At 41.9% G+C, this 15,263-nt stretch overlaps 1 protein-coding gene across 1 annotated transcript in view; it reads left to right on the forward strand.

Moving 5' to 3' along the window:
- Nucleotides 1-15,263, forward strand: part of FREM3 (FRAS1 related extracellular matrix 3) — a 96,853-nt gene that overhangs the window by 69,616 nt on the left and 11,974 nt on the right. Inside the window, exon 6 of the mRNA XM_043463918.1 lies at nt 13,400-13,651. Coding sequence (XP_043319853.1) covers nt 13,400-13,651 — 252 coding nt within the window. The remainder of the gene's footprint in view (nt 1-13,399; nt 13,652-15,263) is intronic.

Below are 15,263 nucleotides of genomic sequence, written 5' to 3' on the forward strand. Positions count from 1 at the left end.
GATTTCCATGGTGGTCTAGTCATTAAGACTCTGAGCTTGTAATGCCAGGGATGCAGGTTCGATTCCTGGTCAGGAAACTATTAATAAGATCCCACGTGCTGTAGAGCAACTAAGCCCATGGGCCACAAGTATAGAAGCCCGCTTATCACAGCAAAGACCCAGTGCAGCCAGTAATAATAACAGTAATAAAAAAAACTTCAATTGTGACTACCCACAAAATTTTGTGAGGGTCAAATGAGACATTTTATGTAAACTAGTTTATATATGCTGGTGGAAAATATAATAAGGATTCTTGTTTTTAATAGTCATGTTTGCATCTTGGAAACAATGTGAAATAGCCTCTATATACTCATTCTCTTTCTTCTCCTCCCTCCAGCCCCCCAACAACTAAAAATGCCCCCCAATTATAGGCCACAACGCCCTGTTCTTTCTGACCTCACCACTACTGTACAGTCAAAATTTAGCTATTCTGTGTCCACTCCCTAAAGGTCATGTTTTCTAGCTCATTAGAATTATGTGATGGGCAAAAATGATGGAACCACATGCAAATTCTGTAAAAGTTAGCTACACTTTCCTGTACTCATTTCACTTCTGACACCAGATGTGTGCAGGTTTTTCCCACACCAAGTAATTCTCCAGTTTATGCAGACTCCAAGTGAGTATCTTAAAATTCTATTCAATTCTGACACTATCTCCCCAGAGACAAGAGAGAACCCACAGTTTAAAGACTCAGTCCCACAAGACTGCTCCCACTTCAGATGCCAAAAGCAAGTCCAAGTTCTCACCTGTGTTCTAATTGATGGGGTATAAATTGGAGGTTCCCACCACCTCTTCTTTGGGTCCAGTGATTTTCTAGAACAGCTAACATAACCTGGGAAAACAGATCACTTATTAGATTACAGGTTTATAGAAAGGTTGGGCTTCCCTGGTGGCTCAGACGGTAAAGAATCTGCCGACAGTTCAGGAGACCTGGGTTCGGTTCCTGGGTCAGGAAGATCCCCTGGAGAAGGGAATGGCTATCCACTCCAGTATTCTTGCCTGGAGAATCCCATGAACAGAGGAGCCTCAGTATTGGCAGAAGGAAGAGATACATAAGGTGGGTGGAAGGGACACAGAACTTTCATGCCCTCTGAGTAAGTCACCCTCCCAGCAACCTAGAAGCTCTCTGAACTCGTTCACTAGGACTATTTTATGGAGGCTTCGTTACTTAGGCACGGTTGGTGATTAACTCAACCTCCAGCCCTTCCTCTCCCTGGAGGTCAGGGAGCGGGACTGAAAGCTACAATGATCACCTGGTTGGTTTCCCTGGCAACCAGTCCCCATCCAGTGGCTCCCTGAGAGCGCCAGCTACCAGTCATTTCATTGTTTTCAGTCGCTAAGTCGTGACTCTTTTGCCACTCCATGGACTGTAGCCTGCTAGGCTCCTCTGTCCACGGGATTTCCTAGGCCAGAATACGCTGGAGCGAGTTGCTATTTCCTTCTCCAGGGGATCTTCCTGACCCAGGGACTGAACCAATGTCTCCTTCATTGGCAGGCAGATTCTTTACTCCTAAGCCACAAGGTAAGCCCATCATTTCATTAGAATACAAAAGGTACCTGGCTTCAAAGACTTATGAACTGTGTGTCAGGAAATGGGGACAAAAACCAAAACTTTATTACATCACAGGCTAATTTATTCAGAGTTCACTATAGCAAGAGGGTCAAACACCATCATTGCACTTGGCAGAGACTCAAAGACAGGCATCACTTCAGGCAAATAGACTGGGAAAAGTAGAAACAGTGACAGATTTCATTTTCTTGAATTTCAAAATCAATGCGGACAGTGACCATAGCCATCAAATTAAAAGACACTTGTTCCTTGCAAGAAAAGCTATGACAAGCCTAGACAATGTATTAAAAAGCAGAGACATCACTTTGCCAACAAAGTCCATATAAGTGAAAGCTACAGTTTTTCCAGTAGTCATGCACGGATGTGAGTTGGACCATAAAGAAGACTGAGTGCTGAAGAACTGATGCTTTTGAATTGTGGTGCTAGAGAAGACTCTTGATAATCTCCTGGACAGCAAGGAGATCAAATCAGAGAATCCTAAAGGAAATCAACTCTGAATATTCATTGGAAGGACTGATGCTGAAGCTGAAGCTCAAATACTTTGACCACCTATTGGGAAGAGCTGACTCATTGGAAAAGATCCTAATGCTGGGAAAGACTGAGGGCAGGAGGAGAAGCGGGTGACAGAGGATGAGATGGTGGGATGGAATCACCGACTCAATGGACATGAGTTTGAACAAGTTCCGGGAGATGGTGAAGGACAGAGGAGTCTTAGTGGCTGAATGACAATAATGACAAAGGTAGGCAGAGGAGTGGGAAGCTTCGTAGTGAAGAAAGGGTATGCCCTGATTAGATGCTGTCATCGTGGGTAAACTGGAGGCAGCCTGTGGATGGACAGGGGAGCACATTTGGCTTTCTCTGGTTGCTCCCAAATTGGAAGCCAGGCGTGAATCAGGAAAGCTGGGGTTATTGATTAGGTTCTGACAACTCGGGGCAGATGATTAATAGAGGCTGTGGTTTGACGTCCTATGCTAGCTGCTGCAGATTGTGTGTCAGAGTTCTATTTTTATACATGATCCGACCTTCCATGTGTCCATTCTGCCAGAATCTATGCTTACGCTTGCTAAACATTTGACAACACACAGCATAGCCACAGCAATAAACAATTATCTATCTAAAATACAGGGACTTCCTGGTAGCTCATACTGTAAAGAATCCGCCTGCAATGCAGGAGACCCGGGTTCAATCCCTGGGTTGGGAAGACCCCCTGGAGAAGGGAAAGGCTACCCACTCCAGTATTCTGGCCTGGAGAATCCCATGGACAGAGGAGCCTGATGGGCTACAGTCCATGGGGTCACAAAGAGTCAGACACAACTGAGAAACTAACACGACTACTGTCTAAAATATCAGTAGTGCCCAAGTTGAGCAGAGAAATAGGAATAAATTCTCCTCTGCCCCAGGGGGCAGGGGATTTGGCAGTAAGTCAGGAATTTATTTTGAAATATCAGCTATTACTGAAAGAGTGAGGTAGGGTCCAGCTGCTTGCCACTCAAAAGCCACGAGACAAGTCAGGTTGGTAGAAAAGAAAGTTTGCTTTATTTCAGACGCCGGCAACTGGGGTGGGTGGATGGCAGGCATCTGTCCAAAGGCCTACTCTCCCCCCAACTGGCATCCAGAGTGGCAAGAGCTTTTATAGACAGAGGGAGGGGGCTACCTGCAGAAATAGCACAGTTAGCTCTGACAGTCATCTTCAAATTGGTTGTCGGTGGTCTGACCAGCATCATCTTGATTGTTTGAGGCACAGTTAATCTTCAGTTACAGGATCTGTTTGTTCCCATTACTTTGAGGCCAGTTCTCAGAATTGTGGCAGCTTATGCCGTGGGTATGGTCTGGTCATCATGTATTAGCTTCTTCACCCTGGTGTTCTAATATGCATAAGACCATTGATAGGATATGGCTCAAAGTATTATCTATAGCCCTTGAGAAAGAACCAAAGGTCCCTGACTTTGCTTCATGACTACATTATTCTTATTTTGTCTCCTTTGACTGTTTTCCTTTGTTTCTGCATTTTTCACTTCTCTGATTAAATTTATTATTTTTGACTAAAGGTTTTCACAGACAAAAAGCAGGTAAAGGACACAGTGGGGAGGTAAGGACCATAGGGTCCTGCACTGTTTCATGACTACTACCTTATTACATAGGACATAACCAAATACAAGGACAAGGACAAGATCTTCAGGATCTTCATGTTTGTGTTTGGCTATGTTTAGAGGGGTAACCCTATAGTCTGCTCCCCTCACAAATGCACCAGATATGCCAACTACCTGTAACTTCAGCAACTCAAGTTTTGCTGCTGTTGTTCAGTTGCTAAGTTGTGTCCAACTCTCTGCAACCCCATGGACTGCAGTGTGCCAGGCTTCCCTGTCCTTCACTATCTCCCAGAGTTTGCTCAAATGCATGTCCATTGAGTCAGTGATGCCATCCAAGCATCTCATCCTCTGCCACCGATTTTCCTCTTGTCCTCAATCTTTCCCAGCATCCAGAGTCTTTTTCAATGAGTTGGCTCTTCACATCAGGTGGCTAAAGTATTGAAGCTTTAGCATCAGTCCTTCCAATGAATATACAGGGTTGCTTTATTTTAGGATTTACTGGTTTGATCTCCTTGCTATCCAAGGGACTCTCAAGAGTCTTCTCTAGCACCACAGTTCAAAAGCATCAATTCTTTGGTGCTCAGCTTTTTTTATGGTTCAACTCTCACGTCCATACATGACTACTGGAAAACCCATAGCTTGACTGTACGGATCTTTATTGGCCAAGTAATGTCTCTACTTTTTAATATGCTGTTTAGGTTTGTCATAGCTTTCCTTGCAAAAAGCAAGTGTCTTTTAATTTTATGGCTGCAATCACAATCCATAGTGATTTTGGAGCCCAAGAAAATGAAATCTGTCACTGTTACCATTGTTTCCCCATCTATTTGCCCCTATGAATTGATGGGATTGGATGCCAGGATCTTAGTTTTCTTAAGCTGAGTTTTTAGGCAGCTTTTACATTCTTCTCTTTCACCCTTATCAAGAGACTCTTTAGTTCTTCTTCACTTTCTGCCATTAAAGTGTTATCATCTGCATATCTGAGATTGTTGATAAATCTCCCAGCAGTCTTGATTCCAGCTTGTGAATCATGCAGCCTGGCATTTCTCATGATGTACTCTGCACAGAAGTTAAAAAAACAGGTTGACACTATACAGCCTTGTCATACTACTTTCCCAATTTGGAACCAGTCAATTGTTCCATGTCCTGTTCTAACTGTTCTTTCTTGGCCTCCATACAGGTTTCTCAAGAGATAGTAAGGTGGTCTGGTACTCCTATCTCTGTAAGAATTTTCCAGTTTGTTGTGATCCACACTGTCAAAGCTTTAGTGTAATCAATGAAGCAGAAGTAGGTGTTTTTCTGCAACTCCCTTGCTTTCCCCATGATCCAACGAATGCTGGCAATTTCATCTCTGGTTCCTCTGCCTCTTTGAAACCCAGCTTGTACATCTGGAAGTTCTCAGTTATGCACTGTTAAAGCCTATCCTGAAGAATTTTGAGCATAACCTTGCTAGCATGTGAAATGAGTGCAATTGTGCAGTAGTTTGAACATTGCTTGGCATGTTCCTTGGCATTCCTTTGAGACTTGAATGAAAACTGACCTTTTCCAGTCCTGTAGCTACTGCTGAGTTTTCCAAATTTGCTGATGTATTGAATGCAGCACTTTAACAGCATCATCGTTTAGGATTTTAAATAGCTCAGCTGGAATTCCATTACTTCCACTAGCTTTGTTTGTAGTAATGCTTCCTAAGGCCCACTTGACTTCACACTCCAGGATGACTCAACTTTTTCCCTGATATTACCCCATGTGGGAAAGGCAGCAAGAAAAACAAGGTGAGGTAGTCCTTGAGGACTTCTTGGCTAGTTGATCCTCAGAAGGATGTGCCAGCCCTCTCTCCCAAGTCCACACAGAGCTTCAGTCGGAGTCTTTGCAGAGGAACAAGAGCCTGGGTCTTTGGGACAGTGGCTGCAGGTGGGCGGAGCCGCTGATGGAGGAAGAGCCCTCATCCTCTGCTCAGGATTCCCGCTGGGCTACTTCCGGTACCAGTGGCATATTTTGAGTCCACAAGCAGAGTGTCTGGAGGACAATGATTCTATGCATGGGAGAAATAAAGTGATAAACAATCCAATTTGGAAGATTGTATATAATTGCTAAAATGGGAGAGGCCACCCCTCTGCCTCTGGAAAGAGCTACCCTGTGGGATGACAAGCAGAGGAAATAGAGAGCTCAGAGGGCCTGACAGTGTGATATGGAGATGTCTCCACCTCAAGTGGGAAAAGTTACACACAAGCTCACCTCCCTGCAAGGGCATTAGGTTCAAAAGAGCTGGTGTTCCCAGAAAACTCCCTGCATAGCTGACACATAACTCAGACCGCTTGGCACCGGAGCTTTACCCTTTGACTCCTCACACTAAGGACTGTTCTCATGCTTGCAGCAAGAAGTTCAAAGAGAGACAGTATAACAGAGCCAGGGTCCTCACCTAGAGTGTGAAATCAGGACATGCATAGTCGCATCCTGATTCTTCTACCCCTCTGTGAGATTATAAGACAGCAAGACTTGTACAGTTTGCATGCACATTCAAGTAGCATTGTGGTAGTCATCGTCACCTACTCTCCATAGATACTTAAGTATCTCAATACATAAAAGTTTAATTTGGCGATTTAAACCTTTCTGAAAGTCTTGCTAAAATAAATCCTTACCAATTACTTATTTTCATGACTAAAATAAGCATGAGCTGATGTATAAACAGTTGAATGGAAAACAGACTTATTCTTTGTACATTAATAATAATTTACAGATGCTAAACATGTATTATACTTACAAGAGGTGAAAGAAGTAACTAGTTTTATGCTGTGATTTCATGGGAACCTCAAGGTCCCAAAATGTTGTCAGTGTTCTCAGACAATGATGTAGAGGTATTGTTAAAAAAAAAAAAAAAATCTGTTTGGGAGAGGAAAAGAGCTAGAGGAATAAATTCCCCCTCATTGGCTATGTTGGAAAAGGACATGCAAATTAGACACTTCTTAGCCCTGTCTTATTCTCAAGATAAATGTCATCTGTCTGTTTCTTCTCATTAGTCACTTTCTCATTAGGAGATTGCTCTTATTGGAAAGACAGCCAGTGAAGAGCAAACCACAGGATGTAAAACCGAGAGAACAGGAACAGTGTTGAATCATCCTGTGGTTTTGGTCAGCCCCAAGGCAAACATGCTGAGGCTTTTAGATAATCAGCTTTATCCAGCGGGAAGGGGTGGTGTGGTCAGCCACAGTCTTGTGTCACCCCACTTCTCTGATGTTGGCTGTGTCTCTGGGTAAAGTTAAGGAGGAAGTGAACAGCAGTTTCCAAGCACATTCAGCAAAAGACTTTCTGTTTTCTTTCCTTTAAAAAAAATCTGTTTATTTATTTAGTCATAGTTGTGTATGTTAAGTTATAGAAGTTATACCTTGCACCTCAGAGGAGTTCTTTGGATGATTTAAAAGCTCCTTGACTCTAGGTCTACTGAGGGTAAATGCTCTTGGATATCAAAACATGTCTTTATTTCAACCTCATTCTTGAAACTCTAGATTGACAGTTACTATCTCAAACCACTTTGAAGTTATTATTCCATTGTCTTCCAGCTTCCACTGTCTTGTCAAGAAGTCTGCTTTTAGTCTAAAAGTCATCCTTGTAATGAATTGTCTTTTTTATGCATTTAAGATATTTCTCACATGATTTGATCTGAATCTATGAAAGATCTGGGGGCTTTCCTTGAGAAAGTTTTTCTCCAAGGAGGATTTGCATTGCTTCATCTGGCATCTGAGAACAATGCTGACCCAGAAACACTCCTGCTCCCCTGCATCCCGGACCAGATCCCAGAGTTTCAGGCTCAGCTCCCTGATGGGCCACAGCACAATCTCCCTTCAGTGTCAACTCTGAATTCCAGCTAGAGTGGGGTTTGCTTCTCTAGCTATAGAGGGGTTAGGGCTCTGTGGTTTTAGGGTATTGTTTTTGTTTTGTTTTGCCCCCTTGATAATTTCTCTTACTTCCTATGAGCACAGAAAAGGTGGAATAATTAGTTCTTCTAGATATTTTGTAGTGGAAGAGCATCTCAGCATACCTAGCCAAGCCAAATTGCTGGGAACAGAAGTCTCAAAGACTCCTCCAGACAGACAGTCCCATGCTGCTCCAACCCTGTCCCCTGTCTCCCCCAAGTCATGGACTTTTCTAGACATGAAATGAACTGTGCCGGGGGCTTCTAACACTGTCTGATTTAATCAGGAATTAGATGCTGTGCTTTAAAAGAAAGGTGATTTCTTGTCTCACTGCTCTATTAAAAATACATATTAAAGGAATTTTGTGTGCTTAAAAGAATGTATAATGTATAATCAAGATTGTATAATCAAGTAATATAGTAAGACAAAGTGGGGAAGTTAAAAAATACTCTAATCAAAAGATGAAGCTTTGACTCCTGGACAAGACACTGGGGTGTTCTCTGCCTCAGTTTCTTCACTGATAAAATACCCTGCATGCTTAGTCGCTCAGTCATGTCCAACTCTTTAGGACCCTTCAGACTGTAGCCCACCAGGCTTCCCTGTCCGTGAGATTCTCCAGGCAAGAATACTGGAGTGGGTTGCCATTTCCTCCTCCAGGGGATCTTCCTGACCCAGGGACCGAACCCGTGTCTCCTGCATGTCCTGCATTGGCAGGTGGATTCTTTACCAACAGCGCCACCTGAGAAGCTTCCCTCACAGCTTGAGACCCAGCTGCTAACGTGTCTTTATGAAAACAGCCTGGAAATGACACAGCAGCCCTCCTTGGAGACTCTGTTAAATAAGGGATTTGTCCAGATCATAACCAGAGACCTCAGTTTATATCTCAAGTTACATTTGATATTTTGGGAACAAAACTTTCTCCTCTAGCTCTTGGGGATTCTTAACTTGCTATCCATAAAATAGAGCCTTTTTTATAACTAAAATAAATACCAGTATTCCATGTTCTTGACTGTTCCATATAACTGATCAAATGGTTTCCCAAAGTAAAATTTCCAGAATTCTAGGAAGAATGGGCCATTTAGGCAAACTGAATATTTTGATTACACGAGACATAATTAAACTATCTTTTTTCCCCTGTCAACTCTCGTTGTTAAAAGCCTGTATGGATTGTTTTGCTTTCTGTTTTAGCAGAATTCCTCAAGTCAAATGATTTTCAATAAGAGTTATATTTCAGTCTTATTATTTAACCCAGAAATCTACCTACTTAAATGCATCTGTATTTCAACCAGTGGAGCTGTCAGCTGAAAGAAAGTTAAACAGGAATGGGAAAAATACCAATCACTTTTGTTTCATGAATTGTGATAAATCAATATTTGACTATTCATTAGGTGAAATATATTGAGAAATATATTTAATAAAGATTTATAGAGATAGTATTGGGTACTTACTCTGCAAGTCTAGTGTGTATCTGCTTTTAATATTTATTCAAAATGGCTAAATGTGTAGTTTCTGACAGGGATTTTTTTTACACCGCCTTTCTTACCAACATTCTGCATTCTAGATGACTAGGGGAAAATAAAAAAGTATACTCTCCAATGTATGTGTCTTTTTAAATTTCAGGCTTGTAAAAAACATATCAACTATTGCTTGTCACTTAATCAGATTGTTATAAAAAGTTATGACTTTTTTCCTTTTTGTGTGTATACCTTGGAACATAAAAAGTCTCCTTGACAGAGCCTCTCATCACTTCCTATGGGCTTTCTAGATTGGCAGCCACTTACTTTCTTATTTACTTGGGGGCTGCCTGTCTCTAGTACTCGATAGCTCTTGCCTCTGACATCCTAAGAACCAGCTTTTCCTTCCTTACTTGAGCTTAGAGAGCGCTTTCATAAGTAGATATCCCAGGACTGAGCAGGGTGGAAATGTCATACAGGAATAAAATTTCAAAGCACAGGCTGGCCCTGGAATGTGGCTGATTTCCTCACCACGTGATAATCCCCCTTGTAAGCCGTCCATTTCAAACAGTTTCTCTCTCTGCCCTAGCCAATGTGTTTTACGCTCATTGATTTTTCCAGCGCTAGTCTTTTCTAGGTTCCTGGGATGACAAAACAGTTAATTTGTTGTTTCCTGTTAATTCCAAAACTTGTTCCATCGAAAAATCATCCTGAGATGCTCTGTGAGTCAGTGCCCTTCTGGGCACGTCCTCTGAAGTCAATTTGGAAACAATTCTTATTTTTTAGCAAGCCATATTGATATGTGTAGTGCACACTCATAGACGTCAACTTGCACGTGTGTTGATTCATATTAGCAAGAAGAAGGTGGATATTGGTGTCAGCATGCATATATGCACTTACCTTAACTATAAGCAAGACAGACCCTTGCAGGACCTAGAATGTCCCATCTAGAAGCTCACTGTCATATCCCCATTGCTTCTTGTTAAGAAGTGTGGTGGGAAATAACTGTGCTTTACAAAAATCGCTTATTTGATATATTGAGTTATTTTTTTTCTTAAATGGGTGTTTCCAGTTTTGATATTGGATTTGTAGGAGTTCATTGTATATTCTGGAGTCAGAGTCTCCCCCCTCACCCCGCTCCCCACACACAGCATGTGGGATCTTAATTTCCCAGCAAGAATTCAAAACTGTGTCCCCTGCAGTGGAAGTATGGAGTCTTAACCACTGGACCACCAAAGAAGTCCCTGTGGAATTATTTTAAACAGTCTTTGTCTCCTAAAACTGTTGAAAAACATTTAAATTACTGTGACTACTCTCTAGTCTTTTAGCTCTATACTTGTGTGTTACTATGTTTTTAATACCGAAAAAAATGCATTAAATTGCACTGTTGGTGGGATTGTAACATGGTATCTAATTGCTATGGAAAACAGTACAAAGGGACCTCAAAAAATTAAACATAGACCTACCATATGGCTTCCCTGATAGCTCAGTAGGTAAAAAATCTGCCTGCAATTCAGGAGACCCCAGTTCGATTCCTGGGTCAGGAAGATCTGCTGGAGAAGGGACAGGCTACCCACTCCAGTATTCCTGGGCTTCCCTTGTGGCTCAGCTGGTAAAGAAATCCACCTGCAATGCAGGAGACTGAGGTTTGATCCTTGAGTTGGGGAGATACCCTGGAGAAGGGAAAGGCTACCCACTCCAGTATTCTGGCCTGGAGAATCCATGGGCTGTATAATCCATGGGGTCCCAAAGAGTCAGACACGATTGAGCGACTTTCACTTTCATGGTCCAGCAATTCTACATCTAGGTGAGTGAAAATTGCTCAGTCATGTCTGACTCTTTGCAACCCCATGGACTATACTATACAGTCCATGGAGTTCTTCAGGCCAGAATACTGGAGGCAATAGCTGTTCCCTTCTCCAGGGGATCTTCCCAACCCAGGGATTGAACCCAGGTCTCCCACACTGCAGGAGGATTCTTTACCAGCTTAGCCACCAGGGAAGCCCAATACATATATACCTATACATCTAGGTATATATCCAGAAAAATAAAAGCAAGGTCTCAATATATTTGCACACCTGTGTTTGTAGCAACATTATTCATAATAACCAAGAGGTGAAACCACCCAAGTATCCATGACCGGATGAATAGATAAACAAAATGTGGTATATCCATACAATGAAACATTGTTCAACCTTAAGAAAGAAGGAAAATTCTTGCAACATAGGTGAAACTTGAGGACATTACACTAAGTGAAATAAGCCAGTAACACAAAGACAAGGACTGTAAGATTCCACTTAACTGAAGTACCCGGAGTAGACAAATTCATAGACACAAAAGTAGAAAGATGGCTGCCAGAGATGGCGGCAGGAGGGAGTGGCAAGGTGTTTAATGGGTACGTACTTTCAGTATTTTTGTAAGATGAAAAAAGATATGAAGATCTGTTAAATAACATGAACAGACAACCCTACCGAACTATACGCTTAAAAATAGCTAAGATGGTACATTTAGGGTATGTTTATTTTATCACAAGGAAAATAATGCACTAGATCCCAGAAATCCCACTCCTAAGTATTTACTCAAGAGAAATAAAGATGACATACTGACTCAAAGACCTGAACTTGAATATCTGTGGCATTATGTCTTAGCTATTATTCAGAATAGCTAAAAAAACTGGGAACAACCTAAATTATCAACTGGTAAATGGAAAAACAAATTGTGATATAACCACACAATGGAGAACCCTATTCAAGAGTAAGAAGGAATAAAATCCTGACACATTGATGAATCTTAAATGCATTATGCTGAATGAAACAAATCAGAATCAAAAGACTAAAAAATGCATGATTTTATTTACACGGAATTCTCATCAAGCCAATAAATCTATAGCGCCAGAAAAAATTAGGGTTAAGGCTGGGGTTAGGGTTAGAGAGAAAGAAGATGGATGAGTGGTTTCCAGGGCTTGGAGACAGGGAAGAAGATGGATTACAAGGGGTACATGTGTTGGTGGATAAAAAATATTCTATACTATGCTTGTGGTAATGGGTGCATGATTATATGTATTTGTTAAAACTCATCAAATAGTGCATTTAAATTAGGGAATCCTGATGTATGTAAATTACTATAGTAAAATTTTCAATGCACTGTCTCTAAAGTGAAAGTCAGTCAATCTTGTATTCTTTATAAAATAACAAATAGTTCCATGGAATTATTATATAATTATTATAGTGTGATACTATCTTCTAGTATCACACAGAGAACTCCATCAGGGCGTGAGAGTCAGATTACTGAGATGCAATACATTGGAAAAGACCCTGATCCTGGGAAAAATTGAGGGCAAGAGAAGAGGGAGGCAACAGAGAACGAGATGGTTGGATGGCATCACTGACTCAATGGATATGAGTTTGAGCAAACTCAGGGAGATAGTGAAGGACAGGGTAGCCTGGCATGCTACAGTTCATGGAGTCGCAAAGTCAGACACAACTTAGAGACTGAACAAGAATGACAACTTACAGCTCTGCTGCCGTGGGAAGGGCAGGGGCGGGAGCAAATCTACACATTATCATGGTATAGATTCTCTGGTCATAATTTATCTGTACTTCAGTTTTCCAGTCTATAATATGAACAAATTAAGCTAAACCACCCTCTGATCCTTCAGTTTACTTAGCCCCTAATCTAAACAACGCTTATTCAGTATATACCCTATTCAAAGATCCTGATGCTGGGAAAGACTGAGGGCAGGAGGAGAAAGGAGAGACAAAGGATGAGATGGTTGGATGGGATCACCGACTCAATGGACATGAGTTTGAGCAAACTCCGGGAGATGGTGAAGGACAGGGAGGCCTGACGTGCTGCAGTCCATGGGGTCGCACAGAGTCAGACAAGACTGAGCGATTGAATAACAACAGTTCAAAGACCACTGTGAATCATGCCAAAATACCTGGGTCTGTTGTAAAAGTCTTCTAATTACCATATTAATATTCATGACTGTAAGGGATAAGTGTGCCTTATAATTCAGAGAACTGTTATTTTAAAAATGCCATTTCCTGCTGGTTCAGACAATAAAGAATCTGCATGCAATGCAGGAGTGCTGGATTCAATCCCTGGGTCAGGAAGATCCCCTGGAGAAGGGAGTGGCAACCCACCCCAGTATTCTCGCCTAGAGAATTCCATGGACGAAGGAGTCTGGCAGCTACAGTTGAACACAAGTCAAACACGGTTGAGCAACTATTCTCATTCTCTATTATCTAAAAATAGTTTGAAAACCCCATGAGGAACAGGTTTCCTGTTCAGAATTGTTTCTTCTTACTTCCTCTGTTCTATCTCCTGTCTCCATAGGTTCTGCCATAGGCACCATTTCTTCTGCAGGGTTATCTTTCTCTGACTACATCTCACGTCCGAAAGACCACACCAGCATCCTCCGCTTTGACAAGGATGAGGCTGAGAACACCTGCCGGGTCCTGATCATCAATGACTCTCTTTATGAAGAGGAGGAATCCTTCAGCGTTTCACTGAGCCTGCCAATGGGAGGGCAACTGGGGGCCCAATTCCCCACCGCCAAGGTGATTATCCTGGCTGATCGTGATGATGGTAAGCCTATTTCCTGTTTTCCACTCTTGGTAATAGCTGCTTTCTTCTCATCCATTCCCTCAACAGTTGAAAGATAAATCAAGCTTAAATGACCTATGAAAGGAATTGTGGATGTTGCTCCTTCTCTAACATCTCTGAGTGGCTTGTCAGATACATAGTTTTCACCAATACCGAGGACAATGTAGCGATGAAGAAAGATTAAATATTTGTGTGTGAGTGTGTTAAATTATTTTTAAAAAGAACATCCCAAGGAAGTGACCTAAGCCTTTAAGGAAGCCAAGAAGAGGACCTAGGTTAAATGTCTGATCACCCAACCAGGACTGCCCCACAGGACACTCATCTTAGCCATCCAAGGACCCTCCCTCCAACAACAGGAACAGGAGTCTACAAGTGGTACAGGGTACCATGAAGCTCCCGTGTGCAGGCATCCAGATCTCTTTTCCTAGTCCTACCCGGCTGGGAGATTGACTTTAGTCCCAGCTGAAGCACAGAACCAGAAAAGAATAGGATGCTCTTCACGCCTCGAAACCAACCCCTCCCAACCCCTGGCTCCCAATACTAAGCCCAGTATTACTTTCTTATTAATTGCCCTTTCTATAAGAGGCACTTTTAAGAGAAAATATTGATAAAGACAAGGCCAGGATCTGACTATTTTATTATGAGTCTCAAATTCGATTGACCACTTCATCTCTCAAATATACTTCTGTCAGGATTTGAGTGGCTGTGAGTTGCTGTGTTCAGATCTAGATAGGATCAGACTGGGCAGCTATCACAGACCCGAAATTTGTGTGAATGTGTAGATACAGTGCAGAGCTTCCATGAAACTGAGAGCCATGTCAAGAGATAAACCAGATGGAGCAGAGGTTGAAAAGCATATGTGCTCTTTAGTTGAGGATGAAAATTTATCATGTATTATATCATTCTGGGGCTTCCCTGGTGGCTCAGATGGTAAAGAATCTGCCTGCAAAGCAGGAGACCCAGGTTTGATCCCTGGGTCAGGAAGATCCCCTGGAAAAGGAAATGGCAGCCCACTACAGTATTTTTGCTTGGGAAATCCCACAGACAGTGGAGCCTGGAGCACTACAATCCAAGGGTTCTGTTGTTCTAGGACAAAGGAAAATATGAGTGAGATTAAAATTGGTTTGGTTTTTGTTTGTTTGGTCTCCTAAATTTTGTTTGTTGATATTACATCCTGTGGACAAGATCTCAGAATGCTGTGAAAGGCCAATTTTGCTCTACTTAAAAAAAAATTGCCAGGGACTAAGTTCAATTCCCAAATATATTTTCACAAGTCTCAAGAGCTAAGAGTAAGTATAGACTCTCATGTCTATGCATTCTTCATTGTGTAATTTCTTTTTAAAAGTTGCTCCCTTAGAATTAAGATAACTGTCGTTTTTCTTAAAATAACACATATGACAGTTCAATATAAAAGATGCTAACAACTCAATCAAAAAATAAGCAGAAGATCTAAATAGACATTTCTCCGAAGAAGACATGGAGAAGGAAGTAGCAACTCACTCCAGTATTCTTGCCTAGAGAATCCTGTGGACAGAGGAGCCTGGTGGGCTGCTGTCCGTTGGGTCGCACAGAGTCAGACATGACTGAAGTGACC

The sequence above is a fragment of the Cervus canadensis genome, chromosome 1 (genome assembly GCF_019320065.1).
Source record: "Cervus canadensis isolate Bull #8, Minnesota chromosome 1, ASM1932006v1, whole genome shotgun sequence".
In the NCBI taxonomy this organism is placed as follows: domain Eukaryota; kingdom Metazoa; phylum Chordata; class Mammalia; order Artiodactyla; family Cervidae; genus Cervus; species Cervus canadensis.